The sequence below is a fragment of the Lepidochelys olivacea genome (genome assembly GCF_965140295.1).
Source record: "Lepidochelys olivacea isolate rLepOli2 genome assembly, chromosome: 1".
Classification (NCBI taxonomy): Eukaryota; Metazoa; Chordata; order Testudines; family Cheloniidae; genus Lepidochelys; species Lepidochelys olivacea.
The window spans coordinates 158,350,436-158,374,332 of NC_140411.1; the positions used below are offsets into that span (position 1 = coordinate 158,350,436).

General features: G+C 41.4%; 1 protein-coding gene across 3 annotated transcripts in view; it reads right to left on the reverse strand.

The window, feature by feature from the left end:
• TRAPPC10 (trafficking protein particle complex subunit 10) overlaps nt 1–23,897 on the reverse strand; it is a 97,103-nt gene that overhangs the window by 16,982 nt on the left and 56,224 nt on the right. For all 3 annotated transcript variants that reach the window (XM_084611941.1, XM_084611942.1, XM_084611943.1), the window contains 7 exons: nt 20,075–20,589; nt 14,763–14,904; nt 13,513–13,671; nt 8,750–8,979; nt 7,448–7,548; nt 6,803–6,929; nt 3,902–4,072 (listed from right to left, as the gene is read on the reverse strand). In XM_084611941.1, the coding sequence (XP_084468067.1) occupies nt 3,902–4,072; nt 6,803–6,929; nt 7,448–7,548; nt 8,750–8,979; nt 13,513–13,671; nt 14,763–14,904; nt 20,075–20,589 (1,445 nt within the window). The remainder of the gene's footprint in view (nt 1–3,901; nt 4,073–6,802; nt 6,930–7,447; nt 7,549–8,749; nt 8,980–13,512; nt 13,672–14,762; nt 14,905–20,074; nt 20,590–23,897) is intronic.

Here is a 23,897-nt window from a genome sequence, read left to right on the forward strand (position 1 = left end):
TATTCTCCGCACAGAGAAAGGTTGCCCCTTCATTGTATCAGCAAAGGAAATGAACAGCTATGGGGACATTACTGCTTTAGTCCTGCCCAGGTAACTGGCGAACACCCTGTGGCAGTCCAAAGCATGGAGCTTTTTTCTTCATCCTTATGAGACTGAGGCTTCAGAATAAAGGTTAAGTAGATAGGAGATACAAAAAATGAACAAACAGCCCTAGGTTCAAAAGGTGGACCCATTAATGCTGACAAAACTACATTTAGATCTTATGGAGGCATGGGGTTTCATAGGTGGAAAGAGTCTGATTTTTTTTTTTTTTTTTTTAAGAAATTGGAAAGTTATTGAGTTGAAAAACACAGATTTAATCCTCTATAGGAAGAAGGAATGCCACCAAGAGAACTCTCAGGGAGCTGATGGAAGAGCCATTTTTCCTTTAGGTAAAGTAAGTATTTCAGAATAAGCTGAGGAGAGGACTTTGTAGAAGTAACCATCCTGCTGCTGGGACCACAGAGAAAAACATCTCCACTTCATCACGTAAGCGTATCTGGAGGATGGCTTTCCGCTGTTTAGAGAATATTCTGAACCTCTAGGGAACATGCAGTTTCCTCAAGCATTAGCCACGGAGCATCAACCGGTCATGTGAAGACTGGGAAGCAGCATCTGGCCGTGGTCCTGTAAAATATTCATGTCTTGAGGGAGAGTCATGGGATCCCGACTGTAAAGACTCAGTAGGTTGAGAACCAATGTTGTCAAGGCCAGGCTGAAGCCATCAGGATTAGAGTAGTGTGATCCTGTCTGAGCTTGATCATCACCTTTGGAATCAGAGGAATAGGGAAGACATGTAAACAGCAGCATGTCCTTACACAACAAAAAAGGCAGAGGGCTACAGCTACACAACAAGCTAGGGGTGAGTCCTCTGCTCAGGTACACATAGCAATGCTAGCTGTCATCAAGCTAGTGAGGGGTTAAACAGCGATGTGGCCATGGTAGCACAGGTAGTGGCAATGGAGGCAAGACTTAGCTGCATTTTCACTGCTATTTATAGTCAAGCTAGCTTAAGAGAGCTAGCATGACTGTGTATGCAAGCAGGGGAAATCACACACCTACTTTGTACTGTAGACATAGCTTGAGATAGAGCCTGGACTGTCACCTGCTCTAGAATGTAACAGAACACTTCCTCTTCAGTTACATAGTGAAGAGATCTTTCTCTTACTTTTCCCAAGCTTGAAAAATGGATTTTGCAATGTGTGTTTTGATGGACCATCTGTAATTCCTGTTAACTGTTCTGTTGAGATGATCTGCCACATGGTTCTGAACACCTTGGAAGTGTTAAGCATTGAGTATGACAACATTTCTCATACAAAGATCCCAGATATCTACAGCCTCTTGCAAAGGCAATCTGACTTGGCACCTGTCGCCTGTTCAAGTAGAACCTAGCAGCAGCATTTTCCATGAGCTTGCACAGTGTATCCTTTGATTTGTAGAAGGAAAACAACACACCAGGTGAATTGCTTTCATCTCTCAAACATTTATGTGTCAAGAGAATTCCTGATCTGACCAAAGCCCCTCCGGGTCTGGAGGTCCCCCAAGTGAGGGATAAGGCATCCATGACCAGAGTCCTAGAGGGTGGAGTCAGGGGAAAAGAGACCCCTTTGCATACATTGGCAGGGTCCATCCACCAATCTAGCAATGACAAGAGACATTTGCAGGTATCTGAGTCAATATGTCCAGCAGGGGATGAGATGGATGGTATACAGACTTCAAACACCCCCACATGCTTCCGAGTGGAAGTATAGCATGCTGAGCCAAGTACCTGCCAGCTGCCACATGCCCTAGAAGTCCCATCAATTCCTTACTGTTGTACAAGGATGGACCTTGAGGTCCTTGCACAGGTTAGTATTGCCTGAACTCTGGCTTGGTGACTGGATGACGGAGTAGAGACCTGCTCCTATAAACTCGATCCTCTACACGGAGAGCAATACTAACTTGCCCTCTTTGATCAAGAGGCCTAAGCAATTAAAGGAGGACTGGATCTTTTTGATGCTAACCTCTACCTGTTTGCCTGGATCTTTCCTGAACTAGCCAATCATCCAGGTATGGAAACACTTGGCCACCTGCCCGCCTGAGATGTGTCACCACCACTTCCCTATATGTTGTGAAGACTTGAGAGGCTGAAGACAGACTGAAGGGGATGACAGAATTGATAATGAACTTATCACAACAAACCCTTAAAAACCTCTTGTGGCTCTGGTGAATGGCCACATGAAAGTAAGTGTCCTTTAAGGGCTTGTCTACACAAAGGATAGTTTGCAGTAAACTGGGATGTGGGCACTAGCCTGCTGCAGACTAATTATGCAGATTCTGCTGACATGCAAACATTCGTATAAACAACCTAAATTATGGGCAACACACCAATTGTTGGGATCTAGGTACAGGATAATACAGGCTAGTAACCATGCAAAACCTTCATTATGTATTTGTTTAGGTTCCACAAAACTAGATTAGGTCTGTGGCCTCCCTTGGATTTTGGGATAACAAAGCATTGGGAAGAGAATCTCTTGCCCTGATGTTGAGGGTCTTCTTCTATGGCCGCTGGCTGTAAATAATATTTTATTTTTTGAATGACAACAGTCTTGTGCGATTGGTCCCTGAAGAGAGATGAGGGAGGAGGACTGGGAGGACAGAGAAACTGCAGACATCTCTCACTTCTATGGTGCTTAGCAACCAGTTATTGGTTGTAACAAACATCCAAGCACCTAGGAAGTTTGAAAGTCTGCAAAAGGGAGGACAGGAGATATTAAGACACTGACAAGGTGGTACTTTGGCCTTGCCTTTGGAGTCAAATAAGACTATTTAGATGTCACAGGTTGTCTCAATGAAGTTGAAGCAAAAGGAGGTCGTCTCCTTCTTTGGAGCCTATGGTGTGTTCATTTGCTCATTCTGCCTTGTTGGGTAGAAAAAGATGTCTGTGCAGAGTCTGAAACTGCTTCCTCTGGGATACAAGTCACCAGAAACCTAAAAGGGTAGAGCCACAGCATTTTGTACATCTTCCCAGAAGACAAGTTACAGCCCTCAAAAGGAAGATCCTCAGTCATCTACTGGACTTCTGTTAGTATCCCAGATGACTGTAGCTAAGAAAAGTGATGCACTGTGACTGTAAATGCCATCACTCTTGTCACAGAATCTGCATCAGCCAAGGCCACCTGAAGTGAGGTTCTGGCTACCAGATTCAGTAATCCTTGCCTGATCCTGACTAGGCCAAGTGAAAGTAAGTTTGTACATAAAAATTTAGCCATACCACCCCATACTAGTCAGATTTATTAGCCAGAGCAGTGCTTAAATCCCAGGGACTTAGGCATGCCCTGGTTCTGAGGCAAAGCAAAAATTCAAAATAGCAATAAAAAAGGAAAAAAACAAGTACCATTAACTATACAAACTATTTACAAAAAGTTTAGAAAAGTTTTTTGTGAGAAAAGGAAAAGTTGTGAGATGAGAGACACACTGGCTACTGACCACAGGTATCAGAGTAACAGCCGTGTTAGTCTGTATTCGCAAAAAGAAAAGGAGTACTTGTGGCACCTTAGAGACTAAATAGTCTAAGGTGCCACAAGTACTCCTTTTCTTTTGACCACAGGTAGTGAGAAGGAACTGACGGAATGGTAGGAGCAGCTCTGCCCTTTATGCCATCAGCTAGTAGCATGTGGAGGTTGCATGCTCCTACCAGTGTGGGTAAAAATTCTCCAGCTCCAGTGCACTGGGCATGCAAACACCTGAAGTGGAATGGACATGTGCAATCAAATAAATTATAGTTAACAGAGACCTATCCCTGGACTTCCCATCACCCAAACAGATTCTTCCTTCCCCCCGTTAAGTCTAAGGTACACAATATGTAGATAAAAATACTTACAAAATAATTTTCCACTTGGAATTCATAAGTGTACGGCTTCAAGGAAAATGACTGCTCTTCAGAGGTATCTGGAGAGAAGCTAACCGAAAACTGGCACTGCAAAGAGGGGGGAAGTTCTTTTGTCCACTTCAATTCCCATACAAAGAATACTGACTGCTTACTGTATATGTGCTGAAAGAAAATTATTCATCCATAGTATGAACTCATGTCTTAATATCAGGAGCTTTCTATACTGCTAGTCTAATGAACACACAGTCTTGTTATATACACTACTACCAGACCTTTTATTATATTTATACATGCATCAATCCATGAAATAACCATTTTACAGTTCTCACAATCTAAAATCCCCAGACATGTACTGGCCCAGATTGTTACAATGAGAAGGGAAAAGTTTCATTGCCAGAATCAGTATTTCAGGCATGACACTTTTTTTTTGGGAAGAGTAAATATAAAAAAGTTTATTTATTAAGTTTGCTGCTCAGGAAAATACACACAAAAAAGAGTCTCTTAAAACCAGGTAAAAAGCAGATTGATGCCTATTACAGACCACTGTTTTGTCATCGTATCTCAATCCTAGTTTGCAGCTCCGAGCTACTCCACTTTTTGGCCATTCTTGACCACAGAATGCCAAAACCACCAAACTATGTGGTAGCTTTTTGCAAGAGGAACAAGAAGGGATTTGGAGACCAACAAGAAGGTTATTCACCCTGTGCAGTAACTGTGGTTCTTCAGGTGCTCCACAGTAGGTGCGGCAGTACCTCATGCACCTGGGATCAGAGATCATTAGCAGTGCCCACTGGACTGCACATGTGCACCTCCCTATCTCACACCATGAGCAGCATGTATATATAGCGCTGTGCTGTCCAACCGCCACCTAGCTCCTTCTCTACCCCAGAATTTATCTTTCAGCTCTGAAGCAGAGGGGAGGAGGGCGGGTAGTAGAGCATCAAAGGGACACTCATCTTGAAGAACTTCAGTTACTGCACACTTCTTCGAGTGATGTCCCTATGGGTGCCTCCACTGTAGGTGACTATAAAGTAGTGCCCCTAGTTGGAAGGCTGGGGCTTTGGAGTGGCAATCGATCTGGATGATACGACAGTGTGTCCTAGCACAGTATCACATGCTGAGTCATACGTAATAGAGGATGCCTATGTGGCTGCTTTGCAAATGTCAGCAATCGGCACACTGAGAAAGGCAATTGAGGGGGAGAGAGAGGGTGGAATGTGCTTGAGTTCCAGAAGGAAGTTGTCAATTGTATAGTTGGTAGGACAGGTGTGTACACTGCAAGATCTAGTTGAAAAGGCATTGCTTAGACATGTCTGCACCTTTCATTCTTTTGGCTGTTCATAGGAATAAATGTTGCAATTATCTGTAAGGTTTAGTTCTGTCCAGGTCAAAGGCTAATGCTCATCTGACATCCAAGGGTGTGTAATGCCGCCTCCTGCTGGTTGCTGTGTTTAACGTCTTGGTGCTGAGGGAGAGGTGCATTCTCTTGAGCAGCCAGCAGACGGAGTAGAGTTCTTGCTTGGTGCCATGGGTTTGCTCAAAGCCGAAGGTGTAGGTGCCAAGAGCTTGGCCGGTGCTAAAATGGACATCACCAATGCAGATGGCTTCATTGAGGTCATGATGCCCGAAGTTGATCTGGTCCGGCAGTTGGCACTGTTATTGATGGTCTCATGTTGCAGTCTCCGGTGCTAAGAGACAGTGCTAATGTCTGAAGGTCTGCCCATTTAGGGTCTTTAGACCTCTGTTTAGCTGTGGTACTGGAGGTACTCTGATGGCCCTGGAGCTATGTCTCATCCCCGAAGATGTTGAGGCTACTGACCTTGCAGGGCATAGAGGTGGCGGTGTTTCAGAGGGTGATGAGGAAGCCCATTCCTTCCCATCAGCATGAGAAAGGGAAGATTTTCTCTTAGGACGTGGAGAATGAGGGTCGGTGGACGACCTAGCGGGGGAAGTGTCCAGGCCAGGGTCTGATGCTGGATGCAATGACCTCGCCATGAGAAGTTGCAGCCAAATGTCCCAGTTTTTTCTGGCCCTGGCAGTCAGGCTGTGGCAATGGATAGACTTCTGTGGGACGTGTCCCTCTCCCAGGCAGTGGCTGCTCTGTGGATGACCGTGGTTACTGGAAAGGTGTCCCACAGGAAACTCATCTCTTAAACCAGGGAGATCCGGGCCTAAGAGTGAGGGAGAAAACTTCCCCGTCGAGAAAAGCAGGGAGCAGGAAAACTAAGTCCTAAGCTACAAACTAACAGGGAGGATAAGAGGAAGGAATTAATTTTTTTAAGGGAGCTGGCAAGGAAGGAAAGAACTACTACACTAAAACTAACAGGTAAGGCACTATTTAATAGCTCAAAGGATAGGCAGGTATCTCTGCAGATTCCATCCCAGACCAAAGGTCTAAGAAAGAACTCAGGGGTGGTTGGAGTGCAAAGTGCTATATATACACGCAGCTCATGGCATGAGATGGGAAGGTCTGTGTGTGCAGTTCAATAGGCACTGCTAACGAAGATCTCCGATCCCAGGTGCAGGGGCTGTTGCCGTACCTAGAGTGGAGCACCCTTAGAGACATCATTCAAAGAAAAAACTAATAATTTGTGACCCGCATTAGGATTTCATCTTGAGTCTGCAGATATGAAAGTCTATTGCAGTGAGTGACCTAGCTCCCAAAATACCCTTTAGTAGAAGGTCACCCTGATCTGTTTTTCAGAGATTGCAAAGACCTGAATATTTGCATTTGGGTGTGTCAGTCTTGTTATATTATCTCTTACGAAAGCCATTCACCGAGATTCTAAGCATTTCAGCAATATAAGTGTCAATTTTTTCAATTTTGTGCCTTGGTACACTCATCTTATTCCGTACATCTAAAAGGTAATGAGCCACCAAGGAGAATCTTACCTGTTGGGATTCTGGCTTCAGAGGTACCAGCTGTAGATCTATGCAGTTACCAAATTTTTTTAGGTTATTGTCTGAAAGCTGGAAACAGAGTTCCGACAAATTCTGAACACAAACCTGTATATATTTCCTGAAAATTAAGCATTGAACATACAATAATATACGTTGTATATTGATATCAGTTTCACTGCAAGCTCATAGAAAACTTTATTAAAAACATTTCATCCTCGCTACAGAGTTTCTCTAATTGTGACACTCAGGCAAGAACAGTAAAAATGACTGGCATATTATTTCTTTTCCTCTCTGCTTAATTGCTAATCTGAGTCTGCAGAAGTAGGTCTATGGTACAGTTATTTTTTATAAGTAGTTTTGCCTTTACTGAGTTCTAACATGGAGACCAAAAGATGGAGAAAATTAGCCTATGACTATATGATTAAAATATACCACCAATAATGTATTTGTTGTTCTGCTGATGGAGTGTGAAAGGGAGAATGGGTGAATCCAAAAATGAGCATTTCATAAGTGGCAAAACTCACCACCCACTTACAAAAAATAAAAACTTATGTTGAAAGTTTACATACAGAACATCAACTTCTACAAACATTTTCTAAGAGGAAAGAGATTATAAATATTTAAAGACTACATTACCGTTTGCCAGCTGACAGTAAGGAATGCTTGGCATTAAAAGGTACACTGAATGTTAATGCAATAATGGTGGAGTAAATTGACCAGGGACAATCAATGGTTACCTGGAGAAAAGAAAGAAATAGAATTCTTATTCATGCATAATGGCTTTATTTTCCAATTCCAAATACTTAAACATTTCCCAGAAACTTTGTCTTGACCAGTCAAACCTAATGCATCCAAAAGGGGGGAAAAATTGATTTATCAAACAACTAAGCTTGTTAAGGTGGGAAGAGGATTTTTCGTGCGCACGCACACACACAGCTTGGTGTCTCCCTGACGTCAACTCCTAAGCTGACTTATCCATGGGATCTGCCTCTTCAGAGCACTTTCTTTAAGGGCTGGCAAATATTAAGGGAGAACAATGCTGCCACCAGGGGCATCTTACTGCAATAACCACATAGATTTTGTCAGTCTCAAAATAAATTACTAATGGAACAAACCTATTAACTTCATAACATAATGTAAGGGATGATTAATCTGCATTCTGAACTTCAGCACAGAGCTTCAAAAAAGTTCCTCCTGAACTGAATGCAGATTTTCCCTTAACGTGTATACACACTAAGTGAAATAACTTTTCATATATGCATATGTTCATAATCTTTATGAACACCAAACGCCCCCCCCCCACCATTAGTTTCCAAATGGAACCAATCCGCAGTTTCTTTTAACAATAGTTAAGCATGTGAGAAGTAAGAGTGCCAGTACATTGTGCAGACCATTTTAGTTATAAACATAGGGCAATAAAATCAGTAACATGGGACAGAGCGCTCAAATTAAGTCCCAGCTGTATAAGGAAGTGTTGTTACTGGTTTAATCAGAACATTCTTTTCTCTTAATACTGAAGCAGTGTACCAGAATGGTGCAGGGATACTCTGCATACATAAATTACATCTTTTTGATGGATCAGAAGAGAGGCTTTGATCATTGGAGTCATTAAAGATCCCAGGCACTTAAAACAGAAGTAGGGGTGTTAACTATGGTCTGTTGGCCGAATTCCAACTTGGGTTGTTGGCACAGAATGTCAAACCTCAGAGAAGGCTAGTATTTGGTGAAGGGAGACTCATCCACCTATAAAGTTCTGTGTATTTTTGTACGTACCTTAAAAATTCTGTACACATACATTTGCATCTATTTCACACAGTCTGACGTGCTTTCATATCCTTTAAGCTAGAAGGTGTTCTGTGCAAGTAGGTTATTCTCACTCATAATTTTGGTCAATTTAAACACTTGTGGTCAAAAAATTAACTTTTTTGGTCATCTTACTTTTTGGTCAACTGTAGCCATGCAGTTGTCCGTTTTCTGCTTCTCTTTGCTTTTCCTGTGCAGTTCTTTATTTACCAGATTTTCACTTTCCACTGAAGCTGTTGGGGTTGATGGCAAATAGATAACTTCTAGGTCAAATTCAATCACATGATATGCAGGAGCCACTGGCAAGGTGATGCTTGTGATCTTTTCAGAAGACTGGATCAGTAACGATGATTCTGAGACTTTTTCTACAATTGTGTAGAATATGAAGTAATTTTAGAAATATTCCTCCCCTCCACAACCTCCATTTTTCATCTCTAGCTATCAAGTCATGAGATCATATCCTGAAAGGCTAGAAATGTCTTCTTTGATCAAGAAGGAGCCCTAAAAGGCTTGGTACCTATAGTGTCTATAACTCACACCTCCCTGTCAGTGAGGACTGCAGCCATACAACTCATTGTAGAACTCCAAGAACTCCACACTGGCTTCCTTAATGAAGTCTCTGGCTACAAATACATTATGAAGCTTAGGTTGGCAGAGCCTCCCTAGTATAGAGCCTTCACTTACAGAACTAGCTTTTCTGTCCATGTAGGAACACCACTTTCCCGAATGATGTTAGCTACATCAACAGAATCATTCTTCCATCAACATGGCTGTGTCTATACCTGGTGTTTGTCAGCAGAGCTATGCTGGTCAGGCATGTGGGGTTTTTCCACATCCCTGACCAATGCAGCTTTGCCAACATAACTTTCAAGTGTAGATCAAGTCAAAGACCCAATATCATGAAGAACCTTACCCTTCATTATTTCCATTAATTTCCAGTGTTTCCCTAATTCTTCTTGAAGGGCTACTGGCTACCTTCCTTGGTAGTCCATTCCAATATTTAAGGAAATTCTTGACAGAGCAATTTAATGACTAGTCTGAATCTTATCAATGTTCCTTCAGTCCTCACCTGCTCCATTACCCAATCCTTTTTTACCACTAGTCCCCGTGACTCCTCATATCCTATTACTTCATTCCTTTCATTTTACACAAGCTTCATTACTGATAACACAAGACTATGTATAATGAAGATTTAACCAGCATTCGTGACATATCTTAAAAATTTTCACATAGGATGCCTACATTTATCCTATTTTTAATCTCTCCTTATTCAACTATTGAGTCTTTGCTTCTTGCTTTTACATATCAACTGAAGAATAGGATTGAGATGCACTAGCAGAGCTTTGGGAGAAGCTGGGATATGATTAAATGAAACATTGGCTAGAGAGGCAAATAATTCTTCACTTTCCTGCGCACTAACCATTGCTTTATAAAAAACATATCCTAGCTTCTTAATTACATAATTTTCATAGAATCATAGACTTTAAGGTCAGAAGGGACCATTATGATTGTCTAGTCTGACCTCCTGCGCAACGCAGGTCATGGAATCTCACCCACCAACTCCTGTAACAAACCCCTAACTTATGTCTGAGCTATTGAAGTCCTCAGCTTGTGGTTTAAAGACTTCAAGGTGAAGAGAATCCTCCAGCAAGTGACTCGTGCCACACGCTGCAGAGGATGGCAAAAAACCACCAGGGCCTCTACCAATCTGCCCTGAGGGAAAATTCCTTCCCAACCCCAAATATGGCAATCAGCTAAACCCTGACCATGTGGGCAAGACCCACCAGCCAGACACTCAGGAAAGAATTCTCTGCAGTAACTCAGATCCCACCCCATCTAACATCTCATCACAGGTCATTAGGCATATCTACCGCTAATAGTCGAAGATCAATTAATTGCCAAAATTAGGCTATCCCATATCATCTCCTCCATAAACTTATCAAGCCTTGTCTTGAAGCCAGATATGTCATTTGCCCCCCCACTGCTTCCCTTGGAAGGCTGTTCCAGAACTTCACTCCTCTGATGGTTAGAAACCTTCGTCTAATTTCTAGTCTAAACTTCCTGATGGCCAGTTTATAGCCATTTGTTCTTGTGTCCACATTGGTACTGAGCTTAAATAATTCTTCTCCCTCTGTGGTATTTATGCTTCTGATATATTTATAGATAGCAATCATATCTCCTCTCAGCCTTCTTTTGGTTAGGCTAAACAAGCCAAGCTCTTTGAGTCTCCTTTCATAAGACAGGTTTTCCATTCCTCGGATCATCCTAGTAGCCCTTCTCTGTACCTGTTCCAGTTTGAATTCATCCTTCTTAAACATGGGACACCAGAACTGCACACAATATTCCAGATGAGGTCTCACCAGTGTCTTGTATAACAGTACAAGCTTAAGTACCTCCTTATCTCTACTGGAATTACCTCGCCTGATGCATCCCAAAACCGCATTAGCTTTTTTGATAGCCATATCACATTGGTGGCTCAGTCATTCTGTGATCAACCAATACTCCGAGGTCCTTCTCCTCCTCTGTTACTGCCAAGTGATGCGTCCCCAGTTTATAACAAAAATTCTTGTTATTAATCCCTAAATGCATGACCTTGCACTTTTCACTATTAAATTTCATCTTATTACTATTACTCCAGTTTACAAGGTCATCCAGAGCTTCCTGTATGATATCCTGGTTCTTCTCTGTATTGGCAATACCTCCCAGCTTTGTGTCATCCACAAACTTTATTAGCACATTCCCACTTTTTGTGCCAAGGTCAATAATAAAAAGCTTAAATGAGATTGGTCCCAAAACCGATCCCTGAGGAACTCCACTCGTAACCTCCTTCTAGTCTGACAGTTCACCTTTCAGTGTGACCCACTGTAGTCTCCCCTTTATCCAGTTCCTTATCCACCTTTCAATTTTCATATTGATCTCCATCTGTGACATTATGAGTATAATACAATATCTCATTGAAAGGTGACAGGGCCAGAAAGAGTTTAACTCACAAACTGACCTGATCCATGGCTGAACTTTAGAGACTGGTTAGGAAGGTAAGTAAATGAACAGAGCTTTGAAATGCAAGCCTGCATTGTTAGAGATAGAAGAGTAGATGTTTGTTCAGGTCTTGTGATGTAAGTCTATTGCTATAGCTTTGATTCAAAGATAAAAGGAGTATTAGTATTTAGGAAGATACTTGACTGAAATAGCATTATTGTCTATGTCTCTTTGAAGGTTGTGATAACCTGTGTCTGAACTGTTTAATGGATAAATTATCCTGTGCTAATTGCCATGATGTTTGGAAGAAGGAAAGTCAAGCCTATTGTTTTCTCAGGCCAAAAGGCTGCTGGAAATTTATAAAAACCTTGGGACACAATCCTTCATCTCAGATCTGCTTTGGGTTTCAAGAGGGGGAAACCTTAAGCCATAAGGATTGAGATCCCCAATCACTGACTGGGGTCACCCTGAATATGGACATTGGACTATAACCTATGGACTATTTCTAAAAGGACTTTTGGCAACTACAAGCTCATCTCTGCTATGTATCTGAACCTCAAGAATTGAATTCAAGTCTGTATGTATTTTGATCTTTTAATCAACACTTCTTTTTTAATAAATTTTAGTTTAGTTAATAAGAATTGACTATAGCGTGTATTTGGAGTAAGATCTAAGATATTATTTGACCTGGGTCTGGGACTTGGTCCTTTGGGGTCAGGAGAACCTTTTATTTTATATGATTTTCAGAATTCATCATCATATGTTCGACATGTGTGTCTGGATGGAGGCCTGAGGCTGGGTACTTTAAGGGAAATGCATTATTTGGACTTCTGAGTAACCAGTGAGGTACTATAGAAGCTGTTTTATGCTGGCTTGGTAAATGTAAGTATTGGAATATCCACCAGCGTTTGGGGTTTGTTTGCCCCATTCTGTTTGCAGTTCACCCTGATTGAGTAACCTCAGCTGGCTCCTACAGACAGCACCATCTTTTCCAATTTAGCTAATAATTCTCCATGTGGAACCGTATCAAATGCCTTACTGAAATCAAGGTAAATTAGATCTACTGCATTCCCTTTCTCTAAAAAAGGTTAGCTTCTCAAAGAAGGAGATCAGGTTGGTTTGACACAATCTACCTTTTACTATGGTACAAAGCCTCTGTACAGGTAATGTCCCACAATGGCAACACAAAAGTAGTCTAATTCACTCTAATCCTCAACCATTCCTTCCTCCCTACATGGACCTTGACCCATAAAAAGCAGTATTTCCAGGACTAATCTGGTTGACTGAAAGTTCATACTTTTCTTGAGGCAATCAAATGCAATGAGAACTCAACCACGGATTCATGTGTGCAGGAGGCTTAAGTAGTCAACTGTCTGTTTATACAAAATATGCAAATTCAAAGCTAGACAGGGTGGTACAGAGAACTCTAACTGGACTTCATTACAGGTCCTGTAAGGTGTTCCCAGGATCTCCTTCCTTGCAATAGGTGAAAGTGTTGCTAAGGTTTCCTCTGTTGCGTGGTGCCACTTGCAAATATACTACACTGATTTAAAAGTTGCTTATGAGACAAGTTAATTTCCTAGTGAAGGGCACACAGACAGTAAATTAATCTTTCCCAGAATATATCTATTCTTTGTTATTGAGATAAGACCTATACCTGAAGTCACTAAATCTAACTGGTCACATGTACAGTTTCCAAAACAGCTGTAGAAAAAGGCCAGGACTTACAGAAGTTTTTGTGCTCTGAAATGCTGAGTTACCAGTTCCCAATTCATGGTTACTGACAACAATGGTGTCAAACGTTCTAACATCTTATAGACCACTCTGCTGCTATACAATAAATATTTACATTATGCTTATAGGATTTCTGCATTTTCACAGACTGATGGCAGATAATTGATTTTGGCTATGCTGCTTACCCCTGGTATTGGAATAGATCAATGCTTTGCTCTCTGGATGGTAGAGGAAAGGCATGGCATCAGCATTACTGAGCTGCAGAGTATCTCCACTCTTCATGGTATAATGGCCAGTAGTCACTGTGAACTTCACCCTCTGAGGAATACCAGCCAAAAGGCTGTCTGAAGAAAAAGAAAGCAAACAGTGCCAGTGTACGCCAGCATTCTAGTTATTAAATGGTTACAATTAGCTGCTAATGTTTGCTAGGAGTATACAAATAAACATTCATAGCTCATTTTTCACACAAGTGCATGTTAACATCAACTTGAACATTTTACTTTTTGGTGCTCAATTATGGAGTAGTTTTCTAAGAAATTGTCCAAGAAATAGGGAGAGTTTCAGCCATTCAATTTTGGGAAATTTTCACTGTTGCCCTTCACCTGAAGTCAAAGCATTCTCAATCAATGAGGTGCAGCTGTGGAACAAGCTTCCAGAGGCAGTCGACTAATTCAAAGTCTGACCACCTTTAGGACTCTGAGACAGCTTTCCCATATTAACCAGAATGATACAGAATATGTGAAGATGTATGAAGAAGGGGGAAAATGTGTGTTCTAGAGATACAGCCCAAGCACAGTCTTTTCTACTAAGGAAGGGGGGAACAGTAGAAGACTTCAGGAAGCCTAGAGGACCTCACCAGTAAAATCTAGTTTACCAGGATCATTCTTTAGCATGGTGATGGGTCCCATAGAAAGCTCTTAGATTAGTGATTCTCCTTCCACTGAATTCAAAGGAAAGACTCCTATTCATTTTAAAGGGAGTTAGAGCAGAGCCTCTTTGGTAGGTGAGAGTGCAAAGTAAAGGGATTTTGCTAAATTACCAAAGCCAATACAGTGTCACAAAACTAGTAAGAAATTCACAATGGTGCAGTCAAATCACTATCTATTCTCCCCATCAACGTGTCCAGTGATGCAAGATCAAACCCCACTTGATCCTTCAAAAGGATACAGACACATATATGCACTCCAACTAAGCCAGATTCTGAAATTCGCAATCAAATACTAGTTGTCATGTCACTTGACAAGTGGGATTGATAGCGTTCAGACTCACTAAAGCCTAAAGACTCATATGTTCTCAATAGAAGCAGTTTTAAAAGGAAGCTGCAAAAGACAGAGCAAAGTAACTCGTTTAGATGAAATGAGAAGTAACAAACATGTCATGTATGAGAAAGTAACATGGACAATCAACACATTCTTAGTGTTACAAGTTTACTTACCAGTCAATGGCTCCACTTTTAGCTGGGGCTCCTGAGAGTACACATCATATTGCACAACTGGGTAAATGTGAGGAAGGACAAAGTGCACTTTACCCACTGACGTGCACAGCTGCCTGAGAGTATATGTCCCAGGTTCTTTGGCCTTTGAAAAATAAAAAATGAAACTGAAGAGTGGATTTTCAATCTAGCAATTATTTTTACATTTCTCAAGAAAACCCTTTGTTTTCTCCACTGAACTTCTGACAAATAAGGGACAAATACATCTCAGCCCATTTCTAACTGGTATGCTTTTATCTGTACAACTAGGTGAATAAAAAGAATTAAGAGGGGAAAAAAATTCATGAAATTGCCCAAGCACTCCGAATTCAATTTTCGTAAGTGTCTGGTAAAAATGTTTATCCCAAAGGACCCCACCTAATAATGGCAGGGGGGGTGAGGAGGGGAAGCAGGAATGTTGTCCATTTGATTCAAGAACAAATGGAAGTGCTGTCAATTCAAGTACTCTGTTACCCTAAGTACCTAGCATAGCAACCTACTCTGGTGAGGATTTATATTTCATATATATATATAGAGAGAGAGACATACATACACACACATGTGAACTGAGGGCTACATACATTAAAATATAATGAATATGCTCATCTACGATATTATGGATTTTACCAGGTAGTCACGAACAGCAGAGTGACTTTTTGGCTAGCATTCATAAAACCCCAAACTGTGCAACGAATAACCTTCAAATCAATATAAGCCTATAATGTTTTCACACTTTCTTCCACATTGTGTGGACACCTATTAATGAATATATTTTAATCCCATATTCTCCCACAACACTACTTTAAGGCTAGCTATGATAGGATAGCACCATTGTAAAAAATAATAAAATGGTACACCTGTAGGTGTGCTTCTAGAAGATGCATTAGTTCTATCCCTGGTGAAGGACAATGTGTTAGTCACTGCTGATAAACAAGATTTGAAGTTTGGGAGTGGTTCCCCCTGCTCCCCTTTTTGTCACTTCTTACTGCACAGCATTGAAAGTGCTATAAATCTTTGTTAATGACATAGGCTGCTCTCACAGCAGAATTAGAATTTTTTGGGTGCTTGAAATGAACTTTAGTTTTAATCAAACTAGCACAGTTATAGTCCATTGACCAAACAACTGAAATGATACAGCTGTTTATCCTGTTAAAAGCATGGAGGGCATTTGAACACCCGAACAACATCATGCTAACAGAAGGAAAATGCTGACTTTTAAGACATCTAGTATTTTGAATTTTTCACAAGGTAGAGCAGATTTTTTTTAAAAAAATCCTCCTAATTTTCTTAAGCATAATGTACAGATTTGTGTTGTGTGCGCCATATCACATCACATCTGATGTGGAATTAACCCATAATACACAAACCCTATGCAGCCTGAAGCATTTGGTTTTTGTCTCACAGCGAATACTCAAATTCAAAATTTTTCAGTTGTAAGTTAGTGGTACTGCACCTGCCCCAAAATTATAACCTTAAAGCCTCACCATCTGAGTGTTTTCTCGCCACTTTTTCCAGCTTGTAACTGGACAAAAGCATTAGTGCACATTATGCGCTAATGTCATGGGAGATTTCATGTAATGTAAACCTAGGAGTCATAGGAGAGGGGATCCAAAGAATGTAGAAAACATTTTCTGACCTGCTATAAAACTTTAGAATGAATACATTTAAAGAGGTTCAGTTTGGAGTATGGCTAAGAGAGACTGCTGCAAATTTAGTATGAAGCAAGTGCTATGCTCAGTTTAAAAACCTGCAAACGAAGCAGAGTGCATATACATCCCATATGGAGGGGGGCATTTTCTTTCCCCTTTATTGTTCCCTCAGTGCCGTTGTTAGGCTGGTCTACACTTAAATTTTTGATCGGCACAGGTATGTTGCTTCCCCTGACTAACGTAACTGGGCTGACCTAAGCCCCAGTGTAGACGCAACTCAGCAGACAGAAGACTGTTTCCATCAACCTAGTGACCACAGCTCAGAGAGATGATTCCCTACAACGATGGAAAAAAAGCCTTCCAGTGCCATAGGGAGTACCTACATTATGGCACTACAGTAGTACAGCTATGCTTAGTGTAGACATGGCCTTCATCATACACAAGTGAGAAAGGTTTCTCTAATCCCTTCATTTAAATCCCTTGTCCTGTTATGTTATCGAACAGGAGTAAGGGATCGAATATGAAGCCATCATCCTACAGCAGCGTGCTCAATTTTTTTTTTTTTTATAAACATTCCACCTCTAATTAATATATTTTCAAGGAAAATACCACCAAGTGGTATCTAAGTTACTTGATACTGTCAGTTCTAGAAATTTAAATCCTGTTCTTCGGAAAAGAGGATAGGTGCTGGGTGCTACACTCAGCATGAAGGAATCTAACAGCACAATTTTCCCTCTTGCTGTTCTCCTTCACTACAGGAAGAGAATTAGGAAGTTAACTGTCCCTCCTATAATATTGGCCACCAGAAATATACATAGTATGAGATACAAAGAATAGTTCAAGTAGTAAATTGTATCTTCATTTATATTCCATCTTTCTTCTTCCACAGTTTAGTAGATTGCTTCCTCATCCATGAAGCCAAAAACACTGTGCACACTAATCTCCTCCAGCCTTCTCCCACTCGGGTTCTTCAGACTTGGATCCAATTTTATATGAAACTGCATCTGCAGCCACCTAGCCCTCTGAAATCTCCAAATCGCATTGCACTGCCTTTATTACTAAATATGTCTTGTCACTTACTCACAAGAGGTATTCAAAAACCTAAAAATTAGATCAGTAGGTAGTGTACAGATCACATGGTTGCCAGCTCTCAATTCAAGCACCTGCTGCACCAACTTGCATCTCCAGCAGATAAGTGCTACCTATACAGGCTCACAGTGCCAGCCTGCCCCGGTATGAGCACATCTCTCGTGCTTGCTGTCTCAATGCTGCAGAGACTGAAAAACTAAAGCACAGACTGCCCTTAGCCTGTAGGCTAAATAGAAAAGTTACATGTTGAGATGGTGACAGAATGAGAGAAGGGGATGGAAAAGTGAAAGATTAATTTGAGTCTCAGGAGTAGTGGAGTAACACACAGATCATTATGAGAACATTGGAAAAAACCTCCATGACCAGCACTGTTAAACCTTCAATTTTTAAAATAATCTATAGTTTTGCTTTTGTTCAGTTCTGTATAAGGTTGCAAAGTTAACTACTAAAACCTTAGGAAATGCCAACATTAATTCGAGGCAGTGTATAATTACAAAAATCATACTGTTTTATCCACAGGACCTTCGCCTCACTCAGTATACAGGACGGGCAGCGCTCAGGAAATGAGGCAAAAATTCAATATTTCTTTATACTCAATGCATTGCCCCATGCTTTATTTACTGCACACCATCGAGACACTGCACTGAAGATAGAATTATTCATTTCCTCGTGGTTTATCTACAGTGTGCTCATCACTGTAGTATCCAAGTTTAAGAACACCCCTCTCTGGAGGTCTGAAGATTTTTGTTTTATTTATTTTTTTTTAAAACATACAGACAGGGAACTGAAGCACAACATGATTAAGGCAAAAATTTTTTTGCAAGAGGCTGCATTCTGAAATACGCATTTTTCAGAATATTTTAAATGCTATATAGACATACCAAATTATTCCTCACAACACCCTGTCAGGCAGGTCAGTAACTATTATTCCCATTTTACAGGTGAGGACACTGACTTTCTAAGTGATTTGCTTAAGGCCACACAGTAAGTCAGTGGCAGAGCCAGGATTAGAACTCAGGACCTCCTAACCCCATCACTCATTCCTTCAGTCCATACTACCTTACTACTAGAGGTATGAAGCGTCACAGCTCTCAAGTTATGCCTACATTGCAATTAAAAAATGGTGTCTGGCACATGCTGGCTGACTTGGGCTCAGGCTAAGGGACTGTTTAATTGCAGTGTACATGCAAATAAACAGCCCTGCAAGCCAGAGTCAGCTGGCACTTTTTAATTGCAGTGTAGACACACTCTCAGTGATTTCAGCTGCAACTGAGTTACTTCGCACTTCTGAAAATCAGGCCCCAGAGGTTTCAAGTAGGGCATCCAGAAAATAAAGCACACACAACTAGTGACCATCTTTAAGAATTTTGGTTTAAAGTGACTTGCCCAGCATCATATAAAAAAAATCTGTGGCAGAGACAGGAATACAACCAGTTTTCCTGGCAATATTCAATTGGCTTAACCAGAGCCATCTCTTGTGTAGCGCAAATTGGGGTGAACGCTCTGGGCCCTGCGCTTTGGGGGGCCCTGCGCTTTGGGGGGCCCTGCGCTTTGGGGGGCCCTGCGCTTTGGGGGGCCCTGCGCTTTGGGGGGCCCTGCGCTTTGGGGGGCCCTGCAGGCCAGTGTGATTGGCTGGCGTGGTCAGTCCCGGAAGAGACGAATTCGTCACTTCTGCCCCGGGCCCTGCACTCCCCTAGGGACGGCCCTGGGCGTACCTGTATATTTCTCTTCTTGCAGCTCTCTCCTTCAATAACTACATACCTTCCATCTTCTGCAATGAAGGAGACGGAGATCCTTTGAGGAAAAGAGTATGTGGTAACATAGCTAAAGAATGTCATACTCACAGGGAAGAATTAAAGTTACACAAGCAACCTGAATTCTGACATTTCTTAAGAGCAAGTGGTTGACTTTGCAATCTTAACCTCTTTTTGTATGCAATGATTACTATAGCTGCTATCACACCACACTCTGGAAGTAAGCGACCACCAACGTGATTATGTATTGCTACAGCTAAATCTGGCAGATACGGACACTGGAAAAAAGATTACCTGTAATAGAACACAATAAGAAAAACACCTCCCCACCTGGAACCTTTTATGCATTACTCTGAGCAAGTCTGACTATGAAACAAGAGAATCTTACCTTTTCTAGAACATGATGGACAATGAACATTGCAGTTTGGGACAGATGTAATACTCATCTGAATTCTAGTTGTTAGATAAGGGTTTTATTTTTATGAAAGTGATAACTGGATAAATAAAAAGGACTTAAAATGAGTTTGGTGGGATCACTCTAGTCTCTCATTTCTGCACACCAGAGAACCAACCACACACTTTAGCAGAGTTAGCAGCCTCTCTTCATGATCGGCCAAGGTCTGCAATAACAGGGGTGAGCCAGGAAGAGTTAAGCTGCATTGGCAAAGCTGTGGCAGGGGAGCAACACTGGATAGCACTAGCCATCATTATGCCCTTCTCTAGTTAGTGCTTTTAAATCTTCTCTTTCATGAGTGCTATGCTGACTCAATTGTAAAAAACATACCTGAGTTCTGAATGTTATTGTATTGACCCCTGGTTCCAGTATAATGTTGCTACATTTTAACATGTGAGCCCCATCCTCTAGAGTCACCCCTGAGGGCATTTCCAGAGAAGAGCTGCTTTCCTGCCTTCGCAGTAGCATGTGCACATTTTTGCAGATTATTCCCGTTGTGTTCAAAGAGTTATCCGAAGGGCTCCTTTCGTACATTTCATATAACTCCAGTGCTGGCAAGTTGTTTCTTGACAAAGGGAAACCGGCAACCTCATTCGGGAAGCTGATAATACCGTTGGAAGTTTTGTGTTTAGTGAGCCATTCAGCTGTTTTCCGGTAACTATTTTTCTCAATGCTGAAGTGGACATTGATGGCAATCTGATCCACTTCAACTGGGATGGGCATTTGGCTCAGCAAAGTCAGCTCAATAGACAGTGTTCCACCCACATGGATAACAGCATTTGGAGGGTCAAAATGTAGAGTTTTCAACTGTGCAAAGGAATACATAGACAGTATAACCTTTTGACCTGGAAGTACAGACAAGAACAAGGTATTTTATTCCACTCTGCTTTTGGTAATGCAAGGTTAGCCTTTACAGTAATCCATTTTTTAAAAAAGTGTAGACATTTTAAAAACTATGTTCCCCCCCCAATACCAAAGAGACAAAACACTATCTTCCTCTTAAACTAAACGGAATAAAAAATTTTAAATTCTTGATGACGCCTAAAAACAAATGTTTTTTAAAGTTACAACTTTAGTTCTGCCTCAAATACAGTTGTAGTGAGAAAATCTGACAAAGGAACTGTTCGTGTCAATAGCTTTTAAGCCGTATAGTACACCTAAACTGAAGAAAAAAACAACTCCACACCCCTGACGAGTATGAGTCTCAGCTGACTCAGGCTTGCTATATAGGACTAAAAATAGCAGTGTAGACATTCTCACTTGGATTGGAGCCCAGGCTCTGGAACCCAGTGAGGGGAGTGGATCTCAGAGCACTTTTTTTGGACAGTGTAGATGTACCCATAGCAAGATCTATTATTCATTCAACCTCTTCAGAATCACTTACTCATGTAGCAAACATTTCCCAATCTAAGCAGCACAGTATCATAAGACTAATGCTGGGCTATTATTCTTTATGCTCCTGTACACCTGAACAGTTAATTTAACATGACAGAATATTCCAGAGGACATACCACCGTAGCAAACGTAAACTCATGATAGTCATGATCAGAGTGGTGCCTGGAGCCACTCTCTGCACCAGGTCAGGTTCCCCTCACTCTTACATAATTGCTAGATGCCAGAAAACAACCGGTGACAGGCACTTAAAATATATATATATATATATATATTTCAGCTAGGAAGCAGGCCTAGCATGACACATCAATGGTATTTCCAAGGTGTCTTCACTGTTGTAATCTAAGCAGAATATCAAGAAATATGTACATAAAGATGAGCAAAAAGGAGTACTTGTGGCACCTTAGAGACTAACCAATTTATTTGAGCATAAGCTTTTGTGAGCTACAGCTCACTTCATCGGATGCATACTGTGGAAAGTGTAGAAGATCTTTTATACACACAAAGCATGAAAAAATACCTCCTCCCCATAGCTTATCTAAAGTGATCACTCTCCTTACAATGTGAATGATAATCAAGTTGGGCCATCTCCAGCCCAAATCCAAGTTCTCTCACACACACCTCCCCACCCACACACACACAAACCCACTCTCCTGCTGGCCTAATAACATCAGCCACACTATCAGAGGCTCGTTCACCTGCACATCCACCAATGTGATATACGCCATCATGTGCCAGCAATGCCCCTCTGCCATGTACATTGGTCAAACTGGGCAGTCTCTACGTAAAAGAATAAATGGACACAAATCAGATGTCAAGAACTATAACATTCAAAAACCAGTTGGGGAACACTTCAATCTCCCTGGTCACGTGATTACAGACATGAAAGTTGCAATTCTTCAACAAAAATACTTCAAATCCAGACTCCAGCGAGAAACTGTTGAATTGGAATTCATTTGCAAATTGGATACAATTAACTTAGGCTTGAATAGAGACTGGGAGTGGCTAAGTCATTATGCAAGGTAACCTATTTCCCCTTGTTTTTTTCCTAAACACCCCTCCTCCCCCAGATGTTCTTGTTAAACCCTGAATTTGTGCTGGAAATGGCCCACCTTGATTATCATACACATTGTAAGGAGAGTGGTCACTTTAGATAAGCTATGCGGAGGAGGTATTTTTTCATGCTTTGTGTGTATAAAAGATCTTCTACACTTTCCACAGTATGCATCCGATGAAGTGAACTGTAGCTCACGAAAGCTTATGCTCAAATAAATTGGTTAGTCTCTAAGGTGCCACAAGTACTCCTTTTCTTTTTGCGAATACAGACTAACACGGCTGTTACTCTGAAAGATGAGCAGTATATCTTCAGAAAAAAAGTTTCCCCGAAGTGTGCTCGGAGTTTAAATCATAGTAAATGCTTCTGAGGACAAAGTACAGGCTGGAGTAGAGAGGAGAAAATCAAATATTTATCAAGGCAGTCAGAAGAAAAGCCATTAGCCAGAGGGGAGCACAAGGCTGACACTAGAGAAGGCAGGACAACAGTCTGCAGAGCATGATTTCAGAGCTACAGGGAGTGGGCTCCAAAGGCAGAAAGGTAAATCAGGGGGTGTAAGATGGTCGGAGATGAACTGTGAGCTGCCCTGGTAGCGGCAACAGGGAAGTAGAAAGGTGAGGAAAAACTAAAGAACCTTTCTGGTATTCAACTGAACATGTTAATTAGTGCATCATCCATTATTGCCAATAATGCATGAACTAAGAAGTGCTTCCAAAAGTCTCTCAGCCCAATACCATTTGTAATATCATTACAAAAAGTGGACAGACCAGAATTTAGATAGTGTTATTATGAGTTATAAAACTAAACAGAAACATACATTATAGTAAAGTATCCACTGCCTGACAGTACAACAAGCCTGTAAAAGCCAGGAAATTCAGAGTTACAGATGCTATCAGGCTCTATCCTCTACTCTCAGAGCTGCACCTAATTCCATAGAAGCAGAAACTGAGGGCTCAAAACTTGGCTCTCTTAAAATGGTTATAAAATCCCATAGAATTGGTAATCATCTTGTTTATTACTATATTTTTGTTTACAAGTAACATCCCCAGTGACTCCAGATCACACCACCTTTGGGCTTGTCTATACTACAGTTACAACATGGTTCCAATTTGTGGTATAGACGAAACCCCTCCCTGATGGACCTGCAACCTTGTTGTGGTGGTGAGGCTTGCGTGGGCTAAAGACCCTCAGAGCTATATTATTCAGAGCTTTTATACTCCTGGTAGTGTCCCCCTTAACAAGCAGGTCTGAGGTGAGGCTCCTGACTAACTGTGGTCCAAACATCAAAAGACCTCAACAGTTGATCGGGTGCATACAGAGGACCTTCTAGTACTCTGCAGCTGTGAAGGTGGATGAGGGCTGCAAGAGGAGAGAGGCCCCTGGCTGTCTTGGATCTCCTTGCCACTGGGTCAGGGTTTTCCTCCTGTAAAGTTTTGTGTGGTTACCACCTGTGCACCAGTTTCCCCACAGCTTCCCGTGGGGATCAACAAGCGTCTCATGACTCTTTGGCTCAAGCTTAGTAACAATCAATATGCCATGGTCATCAGCGCATACGCCCCAACACTCAATGATGAGGAAGACAATAAGCAGCAGTTTTACAGAACTCCTGATGCAGTCCTCACAACCACACCTAAGGCCAACAAACTCATCCTCTTGGGAGATGTCAATGCTAGAGACAGATGGGATTCCCAACTCTAGAGAGGCACA